Genomic DNA, 25,824 nt, shown 5'->3' with positions numbered 1-25,824 from the left:
AAGACTCCATTCCTGGTCTATCCCCAGCAAAGACCCAGCATACAGACAGACCCAGACCCTTTGTTTCTCTCCCTCCTCCCAGCTTTTGAAAGTATCTTGTCTCCTCATTGGTCATTTTGGTCAGGTGCCAGCGAGGTTACCTTTAGCTTCTTAACCCTTTACAGGTGAGAGGAGCTTTCCCCTGGCCAGGAGGGATTTCAAAGGGGTTTACCCTTCCCTTTATATTTATGACACCCCTCACCTTGGGTAGCTCTCCAGTATTTTTCCACCCTTCCGCATCTGGGTTCCTGAGAGGTTTAATGAAAGTATTTCGACCTGTAGTAGAACCTACCCTAATAAGGGACCTTAATGTTGTTTTGACAGGTCTGTATGAACCCTTGGCTTCATGGTTTTTTCTGTATCTGTCTGTGGAAACCTTCTTTTTTGTAGCAATAACATCTGTAAGAACATCTGGGAGAGTTAGGGTCTCTCGTGGCTGATCTCCTCCACCTCCAATACCACAGTCTTTTACTGGGGCAAAGTTTCTCTTAGTGCACAAAATAATGTCCAAATTCTACCTGAATTGGATGATATATTTTACTGGTATTTTTTCCAAACCCTCCCCCCCCCCATTCATTTTTGATGAAGTCAAGTTATATACTTTAGATGGGCACTAGCCTACTTCCAGAGAATGAAATCATTCTCTAGGTCCCCAAGATTATTCATTTTGTTTGCTGAAAGAATGAAAAGAGTTCAGATATCCACACAGAATCGGCAAAGTGGATTTTGGGTTGCATTACTCTGTGCTATGAATTAGCTAAATTAGTTCTTGTAACCAATATTAATGCTCATTCAACAAGGGCTCAAATGACTGCGATGACCTCTCTGAAAAGTGTTGTCTGTAAGGCTGCCACATGGAGTTCAATACATGCCTTTACAATACACTATGCTTTGATGTAGGCATCTTCATCAAACATCACTTTTGGTGGAGTAGTTGTTCATTTTGTCTTAAACAGGACTCCAAACACCCACCACCATAGTTAGATGGCTGCTTGAGAATCACACAAGGACAAGCACTCAGAAGAAGACAGGAGAGTTACTTGTCTGTACAGTAGCTGAAGTTCATTGAGATGTGTTGTCCCGGTGTGTATTCCATGGCCTGCTTCCCTTACTCTCTCCTTTGGATTCCTGCTATACTCTCTGTGATCTTCAGTAGAGAAGGAACTGGAGTGGTGGTTGGTCCTGTACTGCCCTTTATACCTTCAGTAAAGGGCACAAGGATAGTTAGGGTACATGCCTGGACCAAACAGACACTGCTAGCAAAAAATCTCTGATTTGGGCCCATGTGCACCTGTAAGTGGAATACACACAGGGATAACGCATCTTGAAAAACTCCAGTGATTGTATTTCCCTTTTTTTAAGAAAGCCCAAGCCAACGAGGAACTTTTTAAATCAAAAATAAATGTACCTTTGGAGAGGGATCCCTTCCTCCCTTTTTTTTTGGTGATAACCCTACAAGTCAGGTGGACCCTCTGCCTTTCATGAGGTCTTGAAGTGTTTATGATGTGCCATCATATTGATTTATTAACATATCACATAGGTTGGGGACATGGCTGACCACAGAATCCCCCAAACACTTGATTTTAGACTGCAAAACTTCACTGTAGGGCTAAGACAGATAACATGGTTGTTGGTAGCATAGTGGGTCATTGAAGAGAGAGGTTAGGGAACTGTAAGAATCTGAAGAAGGATGAGACATGAAGGAAGAAAGTTTTAGAATGTTAGGTAAGGTTTGCAACTTGATTCTCTAATACAAATAACCAAGTACTAAGATAATGCCCTGACAATAAACCAATATTTTGATGTAACAATTCCTTGTAGTCAAAATTAATAGTGTAGATAGCATGTCACTTTAAAAATTGAGGATGCAAATATTATTCCCAGAGTTCATCATTTAAGTCTGTTGTTGTTCCTTTCCCCATATTAGGAAAACTGGTGTTGGTTATTATAAACACGTATAGGAAAGGCAACAGAATCATTAGGATTTTAGAAATGAATGGAAATTTTAGTAAACTTCTTAAAATTAGAACATTTCTTTCCCTGAAACATTTTCTAAGCAATGGATAAAAGTGATGTATTTTGCAAATAAAAATTAGCGAAGTAATGTGGGACTAAGTAATTTGCACTTAGCATCATTTTTGTAACTATTATTAAAGCAAGATTTAAGCTAGAGCTTCTGGATGATGCTCTAATTATTTCAATATCTTTTTTGGATCATAAACTTTTCAACTTTAAAACAGATTTATCAGTAGCATAGTAATAGCTCTTTCATACAGTTATGAGTTGAAAGAATATGTATTCACAGGATTTTAGATATGGTATGAAATATTTATCTTCTGTATTGCTAGAAAAGGTGACGTACATTTGACTTTCCCAAGTTACCTATTGACCCATGACCCACTGTGACTATTTGCTCTGCTATATATAAATATAACTTTAAACCATTTTGTGTGCAATTGGATTTCTATTAAATGTATATGGTATGGGGAAAAAGGTTGGAAATAGGAAACAGGGACTTTATTTTGGTTTTGACACAGGTAGAAAATCAATTGATCATTAAGAGTTGAGTTGATATTGGATTGTGGCCACAAACTAGTTTCTAGGCCTGTCACAAGTAGGTAGATGATGAGTGTGTCAAAAGGCCTGATCCTGGAAGCCTTACAGTTATGAGTAGCCTGTTGAAGTCAGTGGAACTATTTGCATAAATAAGGATTACTTATGTTGTAAGTATGTGTTTTATAAGAGTAGACTGACTAACTGTCCTCCATGTGCCAGGCTGTCAATTGCAGTGTTTATTCTCTTGCTAGTCCCACTTGATGAGGTGTTTACAGAAAATAAATTAAATCAGGACCCAATCCTGAAAAGTGGTTAACACCTCTTATGAGTTGCTATGGCTCTTGAGCCTCCACTGGCTATACTGAGAATTGTATGTAGTAGTGTTCTAGCTATGTAAGATGGAATTTTCTACCTGGGTAAAAAAGCAAAATAAAGTCCCTGTTTCCAACCCCTTTCCCTTGTACCATATCCATTTAGTAGAAATCCAATTGCATAAAAATAGTTTGAAGTTATATTTATGTATAGCAGAGCAAATAGTTGCATTGGGCTATGGGTCAAAAGTAGCTTGGAAAAATCAAATGTCCATGCCACCTTTTTCTAGCTGGAAAGCTTGTCTCTCTCTCACCAACAGAAGTTGGTCCAATGAAAGATACTGCCTCACCTACCTTGTCTCTATTATGAGAACTGTGGGTTCTCAGCACTTCACAGAATTGCGTCTTATTGGGTGATATGTGTTACAATCATAATGTTTAATTATGTGCCTTTTATATGTTCCTTACTTTATGTTGCCTTTCATTAAAGGTGCCCAGCTGTTGGTTAAACCTTTGGTAAAAGAAGATGGAGGAAAAATAGATGGAAATCAAAATTTATATCTTGTTGGAGCCTCTCACTTAAGGCTGTTGCTGGGAGCTGAAACTGTGGGATTGGTAAAAGAATGTAATGATAACTCAATGAGAACCTTTACATACAGCAGTAGAAACACCTTCAAAGATTTTGCAGGTAAAGTGCCTTTAGCATTTTAAGACAATTCCTGAATCATTAAAAAGATGTGGTCAAAGATTATAGGTGCATAAGCACACAGTTTAACTAGTCAAATATTTTATTGTCTTTCTGTTTTTTGGAATAGTAAAAGCTAACAGATGTAGGTGGAATAAGCCACTGTCTATGTAATCCTTTTGACCTTTGAACATTCAGACTTCATTGTGGAATTAATCTGTATTTCCTGTCTCTGGATTAGTCACAATCTTGTAATGTGCCTGTGCTTTTAGTTCATACTTTTTCATCTGATGTATCTGTATATTCATTTATTGATATGACAGTTTATAATAAAGTTAACAAGGACCTTAAATTTGTTAGTAATATGTACCTGATTAACACTATCTAAAGTATTAGTTAATATTGCCTCCTTTTCTGATTTAAAAAAAAAACTGTGAAAAGCAAAATTTTGGGGTTAACTGCATCTCAATTAGCTGGAAAAATGGGAGTATTTTGATCCATTATGTTTGTACATCAAGCAATTGGTCACTAGCATGGGAATGATAGATTTCATGTTTGTATTTTTTAGATTGGGAGTTAATTGGGGAAAGGTCCATTCCTTCCTTTGTGTTTGAATATTGTGGGCATTACCAAGAATAATAATGCATTGCTTTAAGGATACCACATGCAATGATTCTTTCTTAGGGGTCTTAGCTCTGTAGTGCGAGATTGGCAGAACTCTTGCTTTCCAAGGAAGTACCAGAGTTTCATCTTAAATTAGCCTATTGTCTTATCAGCATTTTTTTTACCTTTCCATTTCAATGAGGCCCTTCTCCGTATTTTCTGTGTCAAAAGGCTCTTGGGGTTCTGTTTGGCATCACTGAAACCCTTAAACATTGATTACATTTTTTGCATGTTTTGACATCATTTTGCTGGACAATGCTATTACCAAAATGACCATGTCCAAATAGTTGTTACAGTGCATTTCTTTTTGTGGTCTGGCTGTCCTGAAATTGGAAGACCATGCCAAGGCTCACTTGATCAGAGGCAAGGTAACCACTCCTGCTTTTCTTGTAGATGTATATATTTATTTAGATTTATAAAGGTGCTAAAAAGGGTGCCTGTCTGTATGTTCTTGGTGTCTTAAGATGTCTTTTTTTAAGTTACATCAAAGTGCAGCAATTCCCCACCCTTGCAGTTCTCCCCACCCCTTATTTTCAAATGCCTCTGAAAAAGATGATCATTGTGACATGCCCTGAAGATCATCCAATTTAAGTAATTACATACCAAGGCAGGGAGTGCATTTCAGAGCTGCTGGGCTTTCACAAGGAGTGCTCTGCCAGCAGTGTGCTTTCATTTATACTATCAGGGCTGTAGCTTAAGTACTTTTGCTGATCTCAACTGTGGTGTATGGAATGGGGAGAAAGGACCTACCTACCTGAGGGAGAGCATAATTTGGAACTTTAAAATAAAAAATGCACCTTTAATTTCGGATGGAAATTCACGGCCAGCCAGCACAGATTGTGAAACATAGATTTCATGTGCTTGTGGCAAGATGCTGCATTTATTAGTTAGGCTGCTGTTGCCTGCCAAAGCTGCAGTATCTGGATGGGTTTAAGGAGTAGCCCCACATAGAGTTCATTGCAGTAGTCTAATCTTGAGGTGACAAAAGGATGGGCAACAGTCGTGAGATCCTTATCCAAAAGGAATGATATAATTTATTTACAGCCAGGAGGTTAATAAGAAACTGAGCTGGTTGTTGTTGCTATTTAATCTTCTAGTAGCAGCTGGGAGTCCAACTAGACCTCTAGATTGCAACCCTGACCAACAAATGGTGGATGCAAACCCTCAATCAAAAAGGTAGACCTCTTTCACCATATCCTCCAGTTGCTTCCCTCAAATATCACCTCAGTCTTGTCTGGATTAAGCCTCAACCAATTATTCATGCCCCAGTCTCACCAAGATATGGAGTAAGATCATTGACTGTTTTGGTTGGATCACATCAAATGAAAACATAAAGCCGTGTGTCATCAGTATATAGAAATTTATGGCTCATATGTTCTTACTAAGCCTTCTATTTATAAAGTCCTGTTCTCACTTCTGGCATTAGTCTTGTTAAGTTGTCTCATTGCAACTTTACTTAGTATTCTGTTAGGACATCCTTCTAGGTTTTTAGGGCTTGTCTACATAGTCTGGACTATGGAGCTGTGAATTGTAGAGCACTTTAAAGTGCTGTGCTTCAGTTGCCCAGTGTAGCATGAATTAAAAGGTACCTACTTTGCATTAACATAAATTAAAAATGCAGTTGGATGGTATCTTCAGAGAAGGGAAAGTTATTTGTAGTTCTGCTTATCTGAAGATATAGTAGCAACAGGATTCCCACTAAACCCCCTTAGAGTTTGGGATTTTTTTTTTTAAGGTATCTCCTTACTTAGATCATGATTAATTATTTTGAATTGGTTCACCATTCTGTTACATTCACCTGCTGTGCAACAGAAGATAGTATATATATCCAGCAGGGTTGGTGTGAAATAGTTGCTAGGGGGCCTTTTTTGTGCACTGACATACTACTGCTGCCCTCAGAGGTCACAATTCTGTAAGAGCTGAGACGTCCTGCCTGTCTTTCATTATGGTGCTAAAACCTGGGAGTGAGACATTGTCAGAATTATATCTTCAGAGAAACATAATTGCAAGTGGGTATTATTCTTCCTTTTGATGTTCTCAAGTCATATAGGTAGACTAAATATAAAGTAGCTGAAATGTGCTTATCATTGAAGGCTTTTAGGAGGCAGGAGTTTTCTCTCAAAAATGTGTGATCGAATAATATTGGTGTACAGTATTTCTTTTCTGAACTTGTTGGTCTTTAGTACCTATTTTTGTCCCCAGCGTCTTAAGCAATTATCTCCATTAGATTTTTTTGGTATGCTAAGGAAAGGGCATTATGAATCATTTTCTTTCTGATTTAGAGGACAATCACGATTTCCTTACAATGGCAGAGTGTCAGTACATCATCAAGCACGAACTTGAAAATTTGAGAGCCAAAGATGAAAGAATGATTCCTGGGTACCCTCAGGCAAAGCTGTATCCAGGAAAATCAATTTGTAAGTGATTTAGTTTGATATTCTTAATTGATTGCTCTGAATAATATTTGAAACATATTGCTCATCGTGAATATGTAAGGTAACGGGGATGTTCACAACTTCCTGTAGCCATGAGTAATCCCTCAAAAGTTAAAAGGACTCCAGAACTACTCCACTGTATCTTTTTATTTTTCTTCATCTTTAAGAACTGGAGTAGTGTAAAGAAACGAAGGGTTTTGTGTGTGTTTTTTTTTTTTTATAAACTTCAACTAGTGGTCTTCTGAAAAGATAAATGGATGTATAAATGTATAAATAAATGGATGAATAAATGCTGTATGATAGTTGGGAAGCAAATTTTTAATTATTCACATTTCTAATCAACTTAGTGATTAGATTCTTCAATCTTTTTAGTTTAATGTGCAAACCTTCTTATTACCATGAAAAATTTGAGTGTTACAATAAATAGACTTTAAAAGCATGTTGAAGATCTATATGTAGTGAGACAAATTCTTGCCTTTTGAGGATCTGCATGCAGAAATGTTAGATTTTCACAAATGTCTGCAAAGCATAATGGATTTGTAACCTCTTGCAAGCGCCCCCTTCTGGTCGGGTGTGTCTGCAGTCTCTTCAGTTTATGGTGACCCCGTCAGTGATTTCTCAGGTGGCTTTTGGCTGAGTCACACACATTGTGTGTGAAACAGAACCACCCCCCTCTGAGATGTACAGTCTTTAACTTATCCTGGCTCTAGTATGGGGCCAGACCCCCATGGCATCCTCCCTAGAAACACTGTCTTCTTGTGGTCCTCCCTCAGCCTGGTCCTTACTTAGTCCCAGCAGCCAGCCAGGAGCTCCTTTCCTTCTCTGGTTCCCAATCACACTGAGGTGTCCATGGTCCTGCTGCTCTTTCAGACAACCAGGAACTCAGGCTTATCTCCTCCAGCTCCAGGCAGCAACTGACTACTGCTCTGTTCTGCACCTCCTTTTATATGGCCCTGCTGGGCCCTGGTTGGCTGCTCTCTGCAGCCTCTCTCATTGGCTGCTTCTCTGCAACCAGTCTAGGCCACTTGGAGGACTTCTCATTACAACAGAGAATTCTCATTACAACAGAGACTCACCCTGCCTATGAGTAAAGACAAAATATTGTTTCATATAACAGAGAGTCAGAAAAGGCACTCTGTATCCTTTCACTGAGGAGATGTCTAGGGTAGCAGGGATGTTCTCAGAAAAAATTGGATCCTGGTTCTTATGAAGCCAGCCAGCTCTGCCACATACTGAACTCTGGGGGGAAACCTACTTTATTAAGTAGAAATGCAACTAGTAATAAGTGTAGACCCATGTTCAAGTTTTATGTTTTGGTTTTGTATTATAACCATTTGTTTCCACCACACTTTCTAGTTAGGTTTATTCAAGAAAGAATGGAGAGCTATGTTTGTTTTATTATAAGTGCTCACAAGTGCTGTGTGATTTTACAGGAGCAGTGATTTAAGGTAAAACTGCTTATTGGGGTACACTGGTCCTTTGGGGGCAGAGGATCAGGGATTTCTCTGAGTACCAGTGTCAGGGGTAGGATATCACAGAGGAGCAATTCAAAGAGATTCAGGGATGGGGGGTGCACGTATTGTTAACCTGCAAGGCAAAGATAGGGCTGCCATAGCCCAAAGGAGAATTCTTGCGTGGCTGAAAGGCTGCTAGTATCAGGGAGCTAACACCCAGCCACTACGGCATGTTTTGGTCTTGGGTGCCACAAGAACCATCACAAAGCACACTAGTGGGAAAGACAGCAGGTGCAGATTGAAATAGGTGCAGAGCATCTATTTACATTCATTAATTTACTCACCATTTATGAAAAAATACTCATGCTCTGTGGGTAGAAAATGACAACCTGTAATTTTCTGTTTCTGTTAGCAAATTGCAGACAATGTGAACTATATTAATTTTCCAAGGAATAGATGTTACATGTTGTTGCTTTGGAAGGATTGTGTGATAAAGTATCTTATTTGATGTGGTTCACTTTAGATAATGATGTGTTTGGATTGTCTCCTTATGAAAGTATCAGAAAAAGTAATAGTTTTTACAGAGCCACTAGTATTACATTACTGAGAAAGGAAGTTTGGTTTCATTTGCAACTCTTTAAATCATCCTTGGTAGATCATTTTTCCTCTGACTCGAGAGCTCTTCTATTTCATGGGGGAAGGGAGCAATAAGAGAGTACTATTTTTAGGAAAGCTGGAACTAGACCATTGGCACATAAGTTGTTTTCTAAAGAAATGTACCATATCTTTAATATCTGTGGATCATTAGAGTTTGTTTTTATATTTCAATGTTAATGTCTACAGAATAGAAAGATTTGTGTCTTCTAATAGCTCAACAAATGTGTATAGAAGATTAGTTGTAAATGTCAGAGGTGAGATTGAGGGTATGTTTATACCACAGCGGCACAGCTGTGATGTTTCAGCTGTGATGCTATAGTGCTATAGTTTAGACACTTCCTCCATTGACAGAATGAGTTTTTCCATCAGTGTAGGTAATCTACCTCTCAGAGAGGCAGTAGCTAGGTCGATGGAAGAATTATTTGCCTTTTAATCCATTTTTCCAGGCTCATTCTCAAATTCCAACCCCCTGAGTACCTTATATTGATGTGCACATAACATAAATAGTACTTGCTTTCTATAATAAAAATTCAATACAAATTTATGATATCATAATATAGGATTTTTTTCTATAATGAAGAGAGCATTCGGATTTGGCTACTTTGCAATTTAAGAAGAAATTTCCCACAAGAAATGGAATAATATTAAAAAAGCAACAGCTATTTCTTTAGTTTGGTTTTATAGGCTTAATTTTTTAAAAAATATTAATAATTTTTGGTGCTCATGAAAATAACAATAGGTTCATCAGCTAGAGCCAGGCACAGTGGCAGGTGCTGTTAAAGCTTCCCCACCTGGGTATATGACTGCATTTCAGTTCTGACCTGCTACACCACCTGCTGTTCAAGACACAGAAACTACCAGCCTGTGGAGTAGTTTGTATGATGAGATGGATATCAAGTTTCTCTTGGAGATAACATTTAAGCCCAGGTCTTTGTTGGGGCGTTAACCAATTAGCCACCTCCTATATTCTATAATGTTATATTAATATATAAGAATTTTTAAATGCACATATTATGTGTATTATAAGGATTTAAATATCAAGTTAGTTGTTTTTTTCAAACATTTTTTAGGCTTGCTAGTTATAATGTAACCCAGTGCAAGCATGCTATCTGTACTAAGACTTTACAGGAGCAATGTAAGCATAGCTTTCCCCATTTTCTTTCAGTGAGAAGATTGTTGACCAGTGGTATCCTACTTCAGATTTTCCCACTTCATGATACAGAAGAATTGAAGAAACTCCGGTACACCTGGTATGGCCAGGTCAAAATTAGTTATCAACCTTTAGGTATGTTAGCACTTATTTCACTGAAAAAAATAAAATGTCTTGAAACCAGAAGTGGCTCCAGTGGTGGTGAGCTTTTGAGAAGCTAGCTGCCCTTTTTTAATCAAGAGAGCTGTCTCTGAGTACAGACTTCCGATCCTGCTGTCTCATTTTATCTAAACTATCTCCCTGAAACTTTTGGATGATTGGCAGTTGCCTGGTAGCAGGTTTAGAGAAGTTATAAAAGTCTGATTTGTTTTGGGTTAATGAACTTCCAAAGTCCATTTGCCAATGCTTTGGAGATTGAACCCTGCGATAGAAGGTCTTCTGGTTTGTATCCCTCTTTAACAACAACCCAACAACAACAACAACAAAAAAAACCTGGAAAATTAAATGTAGGAAAGAATACATTTAATGCAGTGTTAAAGTTTCACAGTTAAACACTCAAAAGTAAGGAAATGCCATAGTTAATTATAGTTCAGTTTGAGCAATAACAGTTCAACCATCTTTGAATATGAGGAGAATGTTGGGGGAAAAACATTTTCCTCATCGTAAAAAGGAATTCTTACAAGTGTATTTTTAACAGCTCTAGTGCCAATGTAGCTGAGGAGAGAAAGTTAAAATCTGTTTTTGATTGCTGTTCTGTTCTGATTTTTAAATCATACCCATCACAATGGTATATGAGCACCCAGTTATGAATTAGCAGAGTTATGAGGGTTTGAAAATTGTACTTCAGGCATACATAGTACTTTCAATACATTTTTTTTTTTTAGTATTTCTTACCAATCTTTTAAGTGATGGATGCATAATACTATTTATACATACATGGAAATGTAACTATGTATTGTACTGAGAAGGAGAAGAATGCTCTTTCAGTTGGATACTATAGTTATAAAGTGTGACTTGTATGAGGCAAAGCTTTGTCATGGACTTTGTTTTTCTGGCACACGCAGAATAGTACAAAATAGAAGATGCTACACTTTGATATAAGATTGTAGAAAAAATGTTTGATATTTGAGAAATTACATCCTATTGTAATAAATTATATGCTATTGTAATGTATACATGCAAATGCATGGGGTCATGGAAGATCGGATATCCATTCTTAAATTCAGCATTTTTATTGTACTTTTGAGTAGTTAACTGTGTGTAAGCTTAACGTTTAAGATCTTTCAGTAACTGAAGAAACTTAAATGATAGAAATTCTCATGATTGCTTCAGAACATTTAATCTCTCAGCTGAAGTAAAAAAAATCCACATAGTTAGAACAAGTCTTTGCCCAGGCTAAAGAACATCTTTTGGGCTGGGTGGTTCTCCATGATCTTTCCACATTAAGCTCAGTCCTTCATAGCTGCAGCAGGCCTCTGCTTAGGCTAAGCTTTTTCCAGTCTTTTGCAGGGCTGGAGCAAATCTTTCCAGCTGGGCAGGCTTCTAGGGTAACCTCAGTCCAAGGCTAACAGGCTCTTTCAAAGCTGAGGCAAGCTTTGTAGATTCCAAGTCTTGCTCCTCACTAAACTCCAGCAAACTCTCCTCCCCCCCACCCCCGTCGTATTAGACTCTGATCAGCAGTCACTCTGTGACAGACCACTCTGTCACAATGCCATTTCATAAAGACAATATTTTAATACATGTAAGCAGAGGCTCTGCAAAAATTCTGTGTTAGCCTTAATTTTGGCATTTCTTTACTTTTGAATGCCTAACTCTGCAATCTTAACTTTGCAATAACACAGTGTTTTGCAATCAGTAATTCTTTAATTGATGTTAGCATTTTGTTTCTACTAGATATTTAATGCTATAGTTGTAGCTGCTAAAATAAGCTGTAGTTACAGCTTTCCTACTAATGTGTTTTTTTTTTTTTTTCAAATATACCTTCTGGTAGTTTTGGAGGTGTGGTAAGAATTACAGAGAAGTAATGATACTTGTTTTCTCTGTTTAGGAAACTGAAATTTGGGCCATTGTCTTAATCTGAAACTTAATTTCATATTACACTGAGAACTATGTTGGGAATTATTTAACATAGTCATTATCTACACTACCGCGTGGGGTCGATATAAAATACGCAACTTCAGCTACATGAGTTGCATAGCTGAAGTGGACATACTTACTGCGGTGTCTTCACTGTGGTAAGTCGACAGCTGACGCTCTCCTGTTGATTCTGCTTGCGCTTCCCATTTTGGTGGAGTACTGGAGTCAACGGGAGAGCACTCAGCGGTTGATTTATCACGTCTATACTAGATGCAATAAATCGACCCCCAATGGATCGATCTCTGCCCACTTATCAGGCGGGTAGTGTAAACAAGGCCTCTGATGGTTTGGTGAAATGGATAAGTTGTTTACTTAGGGGTAATATCTGAAAGGAAATCTTGTCTTCAATGCAACCAGTATGACATAGGAACCTAATGTTCACTCCTTCTTTTAGTGTGCCAGTCAGGTAACTCTTTTGTGTCTTTAGAAGATAGTACAGTTCCTATTGAAGATTTTAGTACTTCTGTCGCAGAATATTTTAAAAGCTTTGTGTGCTTTGAAAAATACGTTCTTTTGGTGTTTTCCCCCTTGCCTTGGCTTAGTTTTTTTTTCTCTCTCCACAGATGAAATCCGTTGCTATTTTGGTGAAACGATTGCTCTGTATTTTGGCTTCTTGGAATACTTCACATTTGCTTTGGTTCCTATGGCTCTCATTGGGATTCCTTACTATGTGTTTGCATGGGAAGACTATGACAAGTATGTGATGTTTGCCTCATTCAATCTGCTTTGGTCTACCGTGATCCTTGAAGTTTGGAAGCGCTGCTGTGCTATTATGACTTACAGATGGGGGACACTGTTGATGAAGCGGCAGTTTGAGGAACCGAGGCCAGGATTTCATGGGGTTTTGGGAATCAATGCTGTCACTGGCAAGGAGGAGCCGGTATACTCAAGTATTAAAAGACAGATACGAATTTATCTGGTGTCTTTGCCATTTGTGTGCCTTTGCCTCTATTTTTCACTGTATGTCATGATGATTTACTTTGAGTTGGAGACTTGGGCTCTGAATTTTCATGAGGAGAATGAGTCGTCTTATAGCAACTTAATGCTATTTGTGCCCAGCATCATTTATGCTATTGTGATTGAAATGATGAACCGCGTCTACCGATATGCTGCAGAATTCCTAACATCATGGGGTAAGACTTGGTTTTTTTTCTTTCTACTTTTCTTTTATGTGAGAAAGTAAGAAGCCCAAATAATTAAAATAAATGTATATAAACACATTTCCGAGCGAGGAAGGCATTTCCTAAACTTACTGCTGTGTACATAAAGAAAACTGTCTGGACAAATCCATGGTTTAGTTGCGCAGGAGCATCCACCCCACACTGGCAGAGAAGGGGTTAAAAGCAGCCTAGGGAGCCTGTAAAGGGAGCAGCCAATCAGGGCCCAGCAGGCCTATATAAAAAGAGCTGCAGGGCCAGAGGCGGTGAGGTGTTGCAGGAAGCCCAAGGGGGGCTAGCACCTTGGACAGGGTAGCTGCTAGCAGAGACCAGGGGAGCTAGGGAGAGAGCTTCTGGCTGGCTGCTGGGACTTGCAGGCTCGAGACCCTGAGAAGAGGGCAAAGAAAGTACTGGGGCCGTGGGAAAGTGGCCCAGGGAATTGAAGCAGCACCGGTGAGATGTTAAGGAGGGCTGCTAGCTACAGGGTTCCTGGGCTGGGATCACTTGCTGCTGGGAAGTGGCTGGACTGTTGGACAGCGATACCTTCCCCCCCGAAAAGAGGAAGCACAGACAATGACCTAGTCGAAGGGCTGAGTCAAGAAGAAGACGCTGCGGTTTGGGGAGCTGAGAGAGGAGCCATAGGCAGGAGCAGAGAACGAGTGTTGGTGTGCAGACCGTGGATGTGGGTGTTGGCCTTGAGCTTATCTCCAGCATGACCAGGAGGAGGCACCAGTCTGGTGATGGGGGCTGCACCCCATGACAAAGATATGTTATCAGGACTTCTTCTTTGAGTGCTTGATCATATATATAAATTTTCATTCCAGTCTTAGCGTGCATTTGCCCCACACACTCGAGATTAAAGACTTTTGGCCATAAGTGTCCATTGGATCCACTCATGTTCTCTGAGTTCCCTTGTGGTCCTGTACCAATGGTATAAAGGACAGTGCAGGACCTGTTGCCACTTGGTTCCTTCTCACCACCTGTGTGGCTTCAGATGGACCTCCCAATGTCTGCACTGACTCTCCCTTTGTTAATGATTTTTGGAATCAATTATATATTAGTGTTTGTTGTTTGGTTGGTTAGTTGACCATTGGCACCTCCCCATTTTTTGATAAATTATAGTTAGTTTTCGGGAAATCTTGTTAGTTCTTCCTTCCCTTGTATATGTTCCCCACCAGACTTTCTCTGGTACTTTAGGAAGTCACATCGAAAGTCACTTGGATTCAAATACTACCCCTCTTGTGAGGCAACAGTTCCAGTTCTTGATGGGCACATGAGGTGTCATAGAATCATAGGACTGGAAGGGACTTTGAGAGATCTTCTAGTCCAGTCCCCTACTCTCATGGTAGGAGTAAGTATTATCTAGACCATCCATAATAGGTGTTTGTCTAACCTGCTCTTAAAAACCTACAGTGAAAGAGATTCCACAAATCTCTACGCAATTTATTCCAGTACTTAACTACCCTGACAGGAATTTTTCCCTAATGTTCAACCTAAACCTCCCTTGCTGAAATTTAAGCCCATTGATTCTTATCCTATCCTCAGAGGTTAACAAGAATTTTTTTTCTCCCTCCTCCTTGTAACAACTTTTTATGTACTTAAAAGCTGTTATCATGTCCCCCCTCAGTCTTCTCCTCTCCAGACTAAACAAGCCAATTTTTTCAGTCTTCTCTCATAGGTCATGTTTTCTAGACCTTTTGTTGTTCTCCTCTGGACTTTTCTCCATTTGTCCACATCTTTCCTGAAATGTGACACCCAGAACTGGACACTTGAGGCCATATCAGTGCAGAATAGAGTGGAAGAATTGCTTGTTTTGTCTTGCTTACAACACTGCTGGAAATACATCCAAGAATGATGTTTCCTTTTTTTGCAACAGTGTTACACTGTTGTCTCATTTGTAACTTGTGATCCACTATGACCCCCAGATCTTTCTGCAGTGTTCCTTCCAAGGAAGTAATTTCCAATCTTCTGTCTGTGCAATTGATTGTTCCTTCCTAAGTCGAGTACTTTGCATTTGTCTTTATTGAATTTCATCCTGTTTTCTTCAGACCAAACCATTTCTACAGTCTGTCTAGATCATTATGAATTTTAATCTTATCCTCCAAAGCACTTGTGACCCCTCCCAGCTTAGTATTGTCCTGAGACTTTATAAGTGTACTCTCTCGGCCATTATCTAAATCATTGATGAAGATATTGAACAGAACTGGACCCAAGATCAATCCCTGCGGGACCCCACCCTTCTATCTTGACTGTGAACCACTGATAACTACTCTCTGGGAATGGTTTTCCAACCAATTATGCACCTTACAGTCGCTCCATCTAGGTTGTATTTCCCTAGTTTGTTTATGAGAAGGTCATGCAAGACTATCAAAAGCCTTACTAAAGTCAAGATATACCACATCTACCGCTTCCCCCTCTATCCACAAGCCTTGTTATCCTGTCAAAGAAAGCTATTGGGTAGGTAGGTTTGTCATAATTTATTCTTAACAAATCCATGCTGTTACTTATCACCTTATGATCTTCTAGGTGTTCGCAAAATGATTGCTTAATTTTTTTGCTCCATTATCTTTTCAGGCACTGAAGTTAAACTGGCTGGCCTGTAATTCCTCGGGTTGTCCTTATCCTCTTTTTATAGATTTGCACTATATTTGCCCTTTTTCAGTCCTTTGGAATTTCTCCCATGTTCCATAACTTTTTGAAGATAATCTCCAGTGGCTCAGATATCTCCTCTGTCAGCTTCTTGAATATTCTAGAATGTATTTCATTAGGCCCTGGCGACTTGAAGATATCTAAGTTGTTTAAATATTTTTTTAACTTGTTTCGTCCCTATTTTAGCCTCAGATCCGACCTCATTTTCACTAGTGTTCTTTATGTTAGACGTCCAATTACTACTAAACTTTTTGGTGAAAAGTGAAAAAGAAAGTCATTTAGCACTTCTGCCATTTTCACATTTTCTGTTATTGTTTTTCCCCTCTCTTTGAGTAATGGGCCTAACCTGTCCTTTGTCTTCCTCTTGCTTCTAATGTAGTTATAGAATGTTTTCTTGTTACCCTTTATGTGTCTAGCTAGTTTAATCTTGTTTTGTGCCTTGGCCTTTGTAATTTTAGTCCTACATGCTTATGTTTTTTGTTTATATTCATCCTTTGTAATTTGACCTATTTTCCACTTTTTCTGGAGTCTTTTGAGTTTCAGATAATTGAAGATCTCCTGGTTAAGCTAGGGTCGTCTCTTGCCATACTTCCTATCTTTCCTACACAGTGGGATAGTTTTGCTCTTGTGCCCCTAATAATATCTCCTTAAAAACCAGGCAACTCTCTTGAATTGTTTTTCCTTTCCTCTTTTCTCTTGAACTTGCTTCCAATGGGATCTTACCTACCAACTCCCTGAGTTTGCTAAAGTCTGTCTTCTTGAAATCCATTATCTTTATTGTGCTGTTTTCACTCCTACCATTCCTTAGAATTATGAACTCTACCATTTCATGATCACTTTCACCAAAGCTGCTTTCCACTTTCAAATTCTCAACCAGTTACTCCCTATTTGTCAAAATCAAATCTAGAACAGCCTTTCTCCTAGTAGTTTTCTCCTTCTTCTGAAATAAAAAAATTGTCTCCAATACATTCCAAGAACCTGTTGGATAATCTGTGCCCTGCTGTGTTGTTTTCCCAACTGATATCTGGGTAACTGAAGTCCCCTATCAGCACCAAGTCCTGTGCTTTGGATGAATTTGTTCGTTGTTTAAAAAAAGCCTCATCCACCTCTTCTTCCTGGTTAGGCGGTCTATAGTAGACCCCTACCATGACATCACCCTTGTTTTTTACCCCTTTTATCCTTACACAGAGACTTTCAACAAGCCTATCTCCTATTTCCATCTCAACTTCAGTCCAAGTGTATACATCTTTTTTCCCTGCTTGTCCTTCCTGAGCAAGCTGTATCCTTCTGTACCAATATTCCAATCGTGTATAATCCCACCATGTCGCTGTGATGTCAACTATGTCATAGTTGTGTTTATTAACTAGTATTTCTAATTCTTCCTGCTTATTCCCCATACTTCTCACATTTGTATATGGAAATCTAAGATACTGATTTGATTTTCCCTCTGTTCTTTCTTGTCTCCCTTATCCCTGCTCATGGCTCATAATGGCTCATGTTCCTCCCGGATTCTGACCCTCTCCCAGGTTTCCATGTTTTTGACTTACCTGTGGGCTTTTGTCTCCTGTCCTCATCTAACCTAGTTTAAAGCCCTCCTCACTAGGTTAGCCCATCTGTGTCCAAATATGCTCTTCCCCTTCCTCGATAGATGGACCCCATTTCTGCTCAGTGTCCTTCTTCCCGGAACAGCATCCTGTGGTCAAGTGTCTCTTTTGTTTGGGGGAATATCCTCAGTAAATGAACTGTGTGGAAATCCTTTTAGAAAAGAACTTAAAAAGTCAGGGAAGCCAAGCTTAAAATGTCTTTTTTTTCACCATTCCATGCAGTCTGCCTCAGGCCTTGGTTCCTCTGATCTCCCTGGACAGCTGCCTGTGTTGTTGAGATGTGCTCCTGTCAGCTCAGTATCTGTTAGCTCCAGGACTCAATTGGTTAAGTGTTTGACTTCTAGGGATACTAGTAGGGCTGTCCCTGCTCAGTCTGATGATGGAAAGGAGCATTGCTCTTCCTCTAAGAATAGAGGCAGATCTCCTCAAAACGCCTCTGTAAACCAGAGGTAAAAATTGCCCCTTGTGATCTAAGGAGACTCCACGACCTGAGCTAGATACCAGAGGAGCTCCTAGGGAGCATGGTACTGCCCCCTGAGGGTACCTTTTCAATGTTCAGTACCAAAACTGCCAGCCACTGAATGTCTCTGGTATTGCATGTATTGGCACTGGTTGCGACCACTTCAATGGACCAGAGCATGTTTGTACCCACTCCGGCAGCTGCTTTGGGCTATAGTTAATTTCAGAGGTTCACAGCAACATCTGCCTCTGTACCGATGAGATGTATGATAAAGGACCTCCAGATTATGGAGGAACCTGGGTACCTGTTGCAACAAGTAGGGTTCCTCATTCTACTGTTCTTTGAGTGCTTGCTCATGTCCATTCCACATTAGGGGTGTGTGCTTGCCACATGTACCGGTGCTGGAAGCTTTTCCCTCAGCAGTATCCATAAGGGTGTGGCTCTGGCACCCTCTGGAGTGGCGCCCGCATGGCGTGGTATAAGGGGTGCCGCCGGCTTCCCCCGCCCTCAGTTCCTTCTTGCCACCAGTGACAGCGCACGGAACATTCGCTGCTCTTACTAGCATTGCTTAGGCTTCGTTCAGACAAACTAGAGTTCTTGTAAAGTTAGTGTACCTAGTTAGTAGTTGAGTTAGTTAGCCCTTAGCAGTAGTTAGAGTTTTGTTAGTCCTGTTGAAGACTTAGCCGGGTGATGGGGTATGCTCCAGTCCCCAGGCTTTAAGCCCTGCAATTGCTGCAAACGGCCCCTACCCAGGAGCGATCCGCATAGCACCTGTCTCAGGAGCCGTGGTGAAGGGTACATAAGTGATAAGTGTTGACTCTGCAAGTCCTTTAAACCTAGGACTAAGAAAGAGCATGAGATCAGACTCAAAGCGCTCCTGATGGAGTCCGCGCTCACTCCGGCCCCGGAGCAAAGGTCTGACTCGGCATCCAACACTGAGGCATTGGTGTGTACCTACTGTTGATGAGCCGGCACTGATCCATGGCCAAGAAGTCAAAGAAGGCCGGTAGGGGACGGTCTCCTACTCCCTGTAAGGGGAAGGACAGGGCTAGAGGCAAGCTAAGACTCGCGCCAGGTGACTCATCTTCCCCATAGGGAAGTCGGTCCTCAGCTCATGTCGAGCGATGCAGCCCATCCCATTCCTTGCCTGGAAGCCCGGACACAGAAGCAGGCCTTCATCAGATTCAGGTGCTGTTGACGCCTGGAGTACTACAGGCTGCACAGGAGATCCTGACGCTCCTGATGCCGCTCACACCAGCCCTGGCGGTGCCCAGATGTTGGGGTAAGCCCGCTTTGGGATCTTTCCATCTGCTTTCGCCCCAACGGTACCGCTCCCCATCATGGGAGATGTCCCGCCACCATTCACCCAAAGCCATCAGGCCTCGGAGTTAGTGAGGTAGACGTGTTGGTCACCAGACTTTGGTCACCAGCAGTGGGATTTGAGGCTGACCTCGCCAGTTACTTTGCGCAGACCCATGGAGGCATGCACTCCCCGGCATCAGCCCTTCACGTCATCAGAACGCTGTTACAGATCCTGGGAATGATCAGAGGACCAGAGCCGCGGGCCCTGCCGACGATCCCCGAGACGGGTGTCACCATATTTGGGGAGATCCCACCTGGCGCCCGGCCCACGATACCTCCAGGTCCCACTCCTTGTCCCGTTACTGATCTCAAAGTGTGAGGCATGGATTGCAGGTCTCCTGTTGCAGATCCTTCGAGCGCCACTGGTCACTGATGTCCCCGTGGAGGCGCAAATCTTGCTTGGAGTGGTCCTCCTCTAGAGGTGACCGCAATTACCGCCTGGCACTGAGTCGCCACTCCATTACATCGGAGTCACTGGGTAGCAATCGCTCCAGATATGGCTCCTGTACAGCACAAGATTCCACATTGTCAGGGCAGCCTCCCAGACCCTTGGTGCCGCCTGCTTTGTCGATACCGAAACCTGCTCCATGGCACCCCTGGAGGTTCACCCAGCCCTCCTAGCCTGCCTACTCGGTGTTGGGAGCCTCGGACAGGCTGGTGGCCTTGACGACCCAGCTCCCTCCGGTGCTTGAGGCACCAGGAGCTAAGACCCCACAAGTCCATGTGGACCAAGAGGAACAGCCTGTTGGACCACCAAAGGGGTGCTATGGAACCAACAGTAGCAGCCTCCTCCTTGTTGTCACTGGATGAGGCCATCATGGAGCCCCCTCACCTGGTTCTTCAGGATGACACTAAGGCGCAACAGGAGCTGTTGAAGAGGGTCACATCCAACCTTGGCCTGCAGGTGGAGGAGCAAGCGGAGTCCCTATTTGACGTCCTCTGTTCCACAGCCCCTGCTAGGGTGGCCCTTCCTCTTCACGAAGGGATATTGAAGATATCCAGTGCCTCGTGGCAAACCCCCTCCTCTCTGCCCCCCATTTCTAAATGGGCAGAGCATAAGTACTTTGTCCCAACTAAGCAGTATGAATACTTTTACTACCATTCTGCCCCAAATTCCCTGGTGGTCAAGGCAGTTAAGTACAGAGGAGGCCAGGGGCAACCAGGAGCTACCCCCAAAAATAAAGACTCTAGGAGACTGGACTTGTTCTGACGGAAAATTTATTCCTCGTCTAGCTTACAGTTGAGTGTGGCCAACCACGAGGCTCTCCTTAGCTGCTACGACTTTAATATGTGGCAGACCGTGGCCAAGTTCAAGAATGCCCTCCTGGAAGGTTCAAGTAAAGAATTCTGGGCGATCTTTGATGAGGGCATGGCTGCTGCCTGGGTGGCCCTTCAAATGGCATCTGATGTGGCAGACTCTGCCGCCCACACGATGGCATCTGCCATCTCCATGCAGCGAGCATCCTGTCTGCTCCTCTCTGGGTTGTCCTCCGAAGCTCAGCAGTCTATTTAGGACCTCCCCTTCAATGGCCAGGCCCTGTTTACGGAGCAGACGGACAACAAATTACATGGGCTGAAGGACTCCCGAACCACCCTAAAACCCTGGGGCCTACGTTCCGGGCCCGGCATGTAAGCAGTTCAAACCACAACTTCCTCAGGGGCAAGGGAGCCATCCCGGCAGGACCTGCCACGCAAAAAGCCCAAGGGCTATAGATGGTGCACGAGCCACCTGTCCCCACTCTCTGCCCAGTTGGGCTTAACCTGCTCCAAGCAAGGAGCTAAAAAGTCCTTTTGAGGGTAAGCCCAAGGGCGACCTACCAGTCTATTTCCTGGATCCAGTTTTTCCCAACCACCTTTCCTCCTGGCACGGTCGGCGATAACTTTGGACTGCTGGGTCCTCAGTACGGTGGCGCACGGCTACACCCTCCGATTTATTTCCACCCCACCCTCCCCGTCCCTATTCAGGGACCCTTCTCACAAGAATCTTCTCGAGCAGGAGGTTCAGGAGCTCTTACAGCTGGGGGCAATGAAGGAGGTCCTGCCTCCTTACAGGAACAAGGGTTTCTATTCCTGGATCCCAAAGGCCAAGGGTGGTTTTCGTCCCATCTTGGACCTGCAAAACCTCAACAGATACCTAAAAAAGCTAAAGTTTTGTATGGTCTTCCTGGCGTCCATTATCCCCTCCCTGGATCTGGGAGACTGGTATGCTGCCCTCAACCTGGAAGATGCATGCTTTCATGTAGCGATCTTCCCCAGGACACAGATGCTTTCTCCATTTTACAGTTGGTTCGGCCCACTGTCAGTTTGCGGTCCTTCTGTTTGGCCTGGCTACAGCACCAAGGGTGTTTACTAAGTGCATGGCAGTAGTCGTGGACTACCTCAGGCATGGGGATATCCGGATTTACCTGTACCTCAACGACTGGCAGGTCAAAGGCAACTCCAAGGCTCAGGTCCAATGTGACATCACTGTACTACAAGCCATGTGCTGCTCCTTGGGACTACTGGTCAACCACAAAAAGTCCACGTTAGTTCCCGTTCAAAGGATAGAATTCATCAAGGTCATGCTCAACTCGACCCAGGTGAGAGCGTTCCTGTCTTTAGACAGGTTTCAGGTCCTGATGGACCTCATCGCGGAAGTTTCCTCGTTTCCCCTGACAACAGCCAGGGTGCCTGCACCTGCTAGGCCATATGGCAGCTTGCACATATGTCATCCGCCATGCCAGGCTCCGCATGCAGCCCCTGCAGCAATGGCTGGCGTCGATCTATTCCCAATCTAGGGAATAGGTCTCTGCAGCCCATCGCTTCCCGCAGTACCCATTGGCTGGGAACGGCAAACCGCGGCCCCTGTGTGGGGCAGTGCCTGTGGACGGTCAATGTCAGCAAAATGTCTCGTGGTCCGCAATCAGATTACCCTGATAGGCCGCAGGTTGCCCACCACTGCCCTAGCAGATCACTTCAGCAGGGACTTCTCCTCTCACCACGAGTGGTTGCTCCACCCAGAGGTGGCTTGCATGATCTTCCAGAGGTGGGGAACTCCGCAAGCTGATCTGTTTGCCACCAGGCAAAACAGAAAGTGCCATCAGTTTTCCTCCCGGCAGAGCCTGAGCAAGGGTTCCTTCTCCAATGCCTTCCTCCTGTCGTGGGCCGAGGGTCTGATGTACACATTCTCTCTGATCCCTCTGGTCAGCCGGGTCCTAGTAAAGATCAAGAGGGACAAAGGCACAAGTTATCGTGATCACCCGTCCGTGGCTTCTCCAGCACTGGTTCGGCATGCTCATGAATATGGCAGTGGCCCTTCCCTGGCCCCTTCCCTACTGTCTGGACCTGCTGTCACAGGATCACGGTCGGCTCCTATATCCCAACCTCAAGTCTCTACACCTCTCGGCGGGCATGCTCTATGGTTGAACCCGGAGAAGCGTACGTGGTCGGAGGAGGTCCAGCAGGTCCTCCTGGGAAGTAGGAAGCCATCCACGAGACTAACTTACCTGGCCGAGTGGACGAGGTTTTCCTGCTGGGCGTCGGAGCGCAGCATTTCTCCCTCGCGTTCTTCAGTGCAGTCCATCTTGGGCTACTTACTGCAGCCAGAAACTCAGAAACCAGGGTCTGGCACATTCTTCCATCAGAGTGCACCTTGCGGCCATCTCTGCGTTCCACCAGGCCAATCCAAGGTCAGACAGTCTTTTCTCATGACATGACTGTCAGGTTTCTGAGGAGCCTTGAGAGGCTTTACCCGCAGGTACGGGCCCCTGACCCGCAGTGGGACCTTAACCTGGTCCTTTCCAGGTTCATCAGCCTGCCTTTTGAGCCTCTGGGCTCCCGCTCCCTTTCTTTCTTGTCCTGGAAGTTTGCTTTCCTGGTGGTGGTGATGTCAGCGAGACGAGTCTCAGAGATTAAGGCCTTGATCTTGGAACTGCCTTACACAGTGTTTTATAAGGACAAGGTCCAGCTGCAGCCCCACCCAGCCTTGCTGCCGAAGGTGGTATCTTCCTTCCTCATGAGCCAGGACGTATTCCTGCCACTCTTCTGTCTCAAGTCACACAAGACTGCTGAGGAGAGGTGTCTGCACGTGCTGGATGTCCGGAGGGCCTTGGCTTTTTACTTTGGAGCATACCAAGCCTTTCCATAAATCGACCCAGCTCCTCATCGCTACGGCGGATAGGATGAAGGGCCTTCCAGTTTCTTCGCAGAGGATTTCCAACTTGATCACTTCTCGCATTAAGACCTGTTACAAGCTAGCAAAGGTCCCGCTGCCACCAATCGTTAGGGCCCATTCGACTAGAGTGCAGGTGTCTTCGGCGGCCTTCCTGGCGCACATCCAGGTCCAGGACATTTGTAGAGCTGCAATGTGGTCCTCGGTCTACATGTTCATGTCTCATTATGCCATCACTCAGCAGGCCAGAGACAACACTGGGTTCGGCAAAGCAGTATTACAATCTGTGCAGCTGTGAACTCTTACCCACCTCCACGGGAACTGCTGGGAGCCACCTAATGTGGAGTGGACCAGAGCAAGCACTTGAAGAAAAGACAGTTACTGTTCCGTAAGTGGTGTTCTTTGAGATGAGTTGCTCGTGTCCATTCCACGATCCACCCTCCTTCCCCATTGTTGGAGTTTCTGGCAAGAAGGAACTGAGGGCGGGGGGAGCCAGCGACACCCCTTATACCATGCCATGTGGGTGCCACTCCCTGAGGGCACCCAGAGCCGCTCCCGTATGGATACTGCTGAGGGAAAAACTTCCGGCACCGGTGCATGTGGTGAGCGCACGCATCTAATGTGGAATGGACATGAGCAGCACATCTCAAAGAACACCAGTTACAGAACAGGTAACAGTCTTTTATATTGCCCCACTGCCTAGCAGTACCCTATATTGTCTCTGGTACTGAGTGCATCTGCAGTGCCTCTTCCAGAATTGAAATTATTTTATTCCTCTTCTGACTCCCACTAAACTGGGGAGGGATCTACCACCTACTCCTCTTGGGCCCCTTTTTCCTAGTTCTGTGGGTCAGACAGAGAGAACTGTGGTTTCCCACAGATGTAAGCACCATAGGAGATATGAGGGTAGCCATATGTCTTGGTTCCCTTATCTTTGGGCACTATTCTGTTTTCTTATAATGTTCCTACATGGTCATGTTGGAGATCCTGAGGTCCTTATTGGGATCATACCTCACATGCACCTTCTCAAAAGAGAGCTACATAGGAGGTATGTCTGCATGACAGCTGGGAGGTGTAATTCCCAGCTTGGTGGACATACATATGCTAGCTGTGCTTGAGCTAAGCTACTAAGAGTAGGAATGTGGCGGTGGCGACTTGAGGTAGCCACCTGATTACATACCTTGTATCTTGGATGAGATTGTACTCAGGCGGCTAGCTTGAGCCACCGGCTGTGTCACCACAGCCACACTACTATTTTTAGCGCATTAGGTCAAGCAGAGCTCGCACTTATATGTCTACTTGAGCTGAGAGTTACACCTCCCAGCTTCAATGTAGACTTAGACAGAGACAGAGAACAATGCAGCCTCAGTCATGTCCTCAAGATATACTCAGCATATGGAGGCACCATCTGAGGAAGAACATAATTCAGGAATCAGTGCACATCTCCTCATTTCCAGATGAACCTGTAATCTATTCTGCACTGTCTTATCTAGATGATTATAAAAACTTCCAGGATTCAATGAGGAGAATGGCTGAATTGCTCCAGATTCTGCTTGAGGAGGTATAGAGGCCCCTCATAAGCTGCTGAATATTTTGCGCAGGTGCTTGCTGCGAAGAGTTGCTCTTCCAATTAATAAAGTTCTATTGGAACCTGCCAAGAATATCTGGCAGACACCAGCCACTGTCGCCAGAACATCAGAGAAGGTGGCAAATGAGATATTATGTATCCTCTTGGAGAGTGGAATATCTTTATTCTCATCTGGTTCTGGGCTCTCTATTTGTGGCTGCTGCAAATAAGAAAAACAGCACCTATCTAAAATGACCCCAGCTGAAAAGGAATGAAGTGTTTCAATCTGTTTGGTCATAAGAATTATTGTCTGTGAGATTGTACTTTGAAATTCCAAACTGTCAAGTCATGCTTGCTTTGTGATTTCCTTAATTTTAATTAAGTTTTCAGCCTTTATTAAAAAAATTTACCACAGGCGCATAGAGAGCAGTTCAGGTCCCTAATTACTGAAGTGCAGTTGGTGGCAAGAACATCCCTGCAGGTGGCGCTGGGTGCTGCATATATCCCCTTATGATGGCAACATCAGTGGTAATGAGGTGCTCTACTTGGCTCTAAAGTTCTGGGATCTCGAAAGAAGTACACTCTACCGTGGAGGATCTTCTGTTTGAGGGATGGAATTAATCTGGTGCAGAAAATGTTGCCCTTCATTCCTTGAAGGATTCCCATATCACGTGGTCTCTGGGAGTGTACATGCCAGCAAACAAAGAAAACACAGAACCCACACTTAGTCAAGGTAGAGAAGTACTTCATGCACTTTCAACTTTGAAAGGCCTGCAGAACTGCCTAGAA

At 43.2% G+C, this 25,824-nt stretch overlaps 1 protein-coding gene across 5 annotated transcripts in view; it reads left to right on the top strand.

Annotated features, from left to right (window-relative positions):
* ANO10 (anoctamin 10) overlaps positions 1-25,824 on the top strand; it is a 257,869-nt gene that overhangs the window by 12,348 nt on the left and 219,697 nt on the right. For 4 of the 5 annotated variants that reach the window (XM_073333328.1, XM_073333325.1, XM_073333326.1 and 1 more), the window contains exons 3-6: positions 3,397-3,594; positions 6,537-6,671; positions 9,966-10,085; positions 12,650-13,219. In XM_073333328.1, coding sequence (XP_073189429.1) covers positions 3,397-3,594; positions 6,537-6,671; positions 9,966-10,085; positions 12,650-13,219 — 1,023 coding nt within the window. The remainder of the gene's footprint in view (positions 1-3,396; positions 3,595-6,536; positions 6,672-9,965; positions 10,086-12,649; positions 13,220-25,824) is intronic. The other variant, XM_073333329.1, reaches the window with a different exon arrangement.

The sequence above is a fragment of the Lepidochelys kempii genome, chromosome 2, assembly GCF_965140265.1.
Source record: "Lepidochelys kempii isolate rLepKem1 chromosome 2, rLepKem1.hap2, whole genome shotgun sequence".
Classification (NCBI taxonomy): Eukaryota; Metazoa; Chordata; order Testudines; family Cheloniidae; genus Lepidochelys; species Lepidochelys kempii.
Note: the sequence above shows the minus strand (reverse complement) of the source record. Positions and strands in the feature narration are given on the sequence as shown.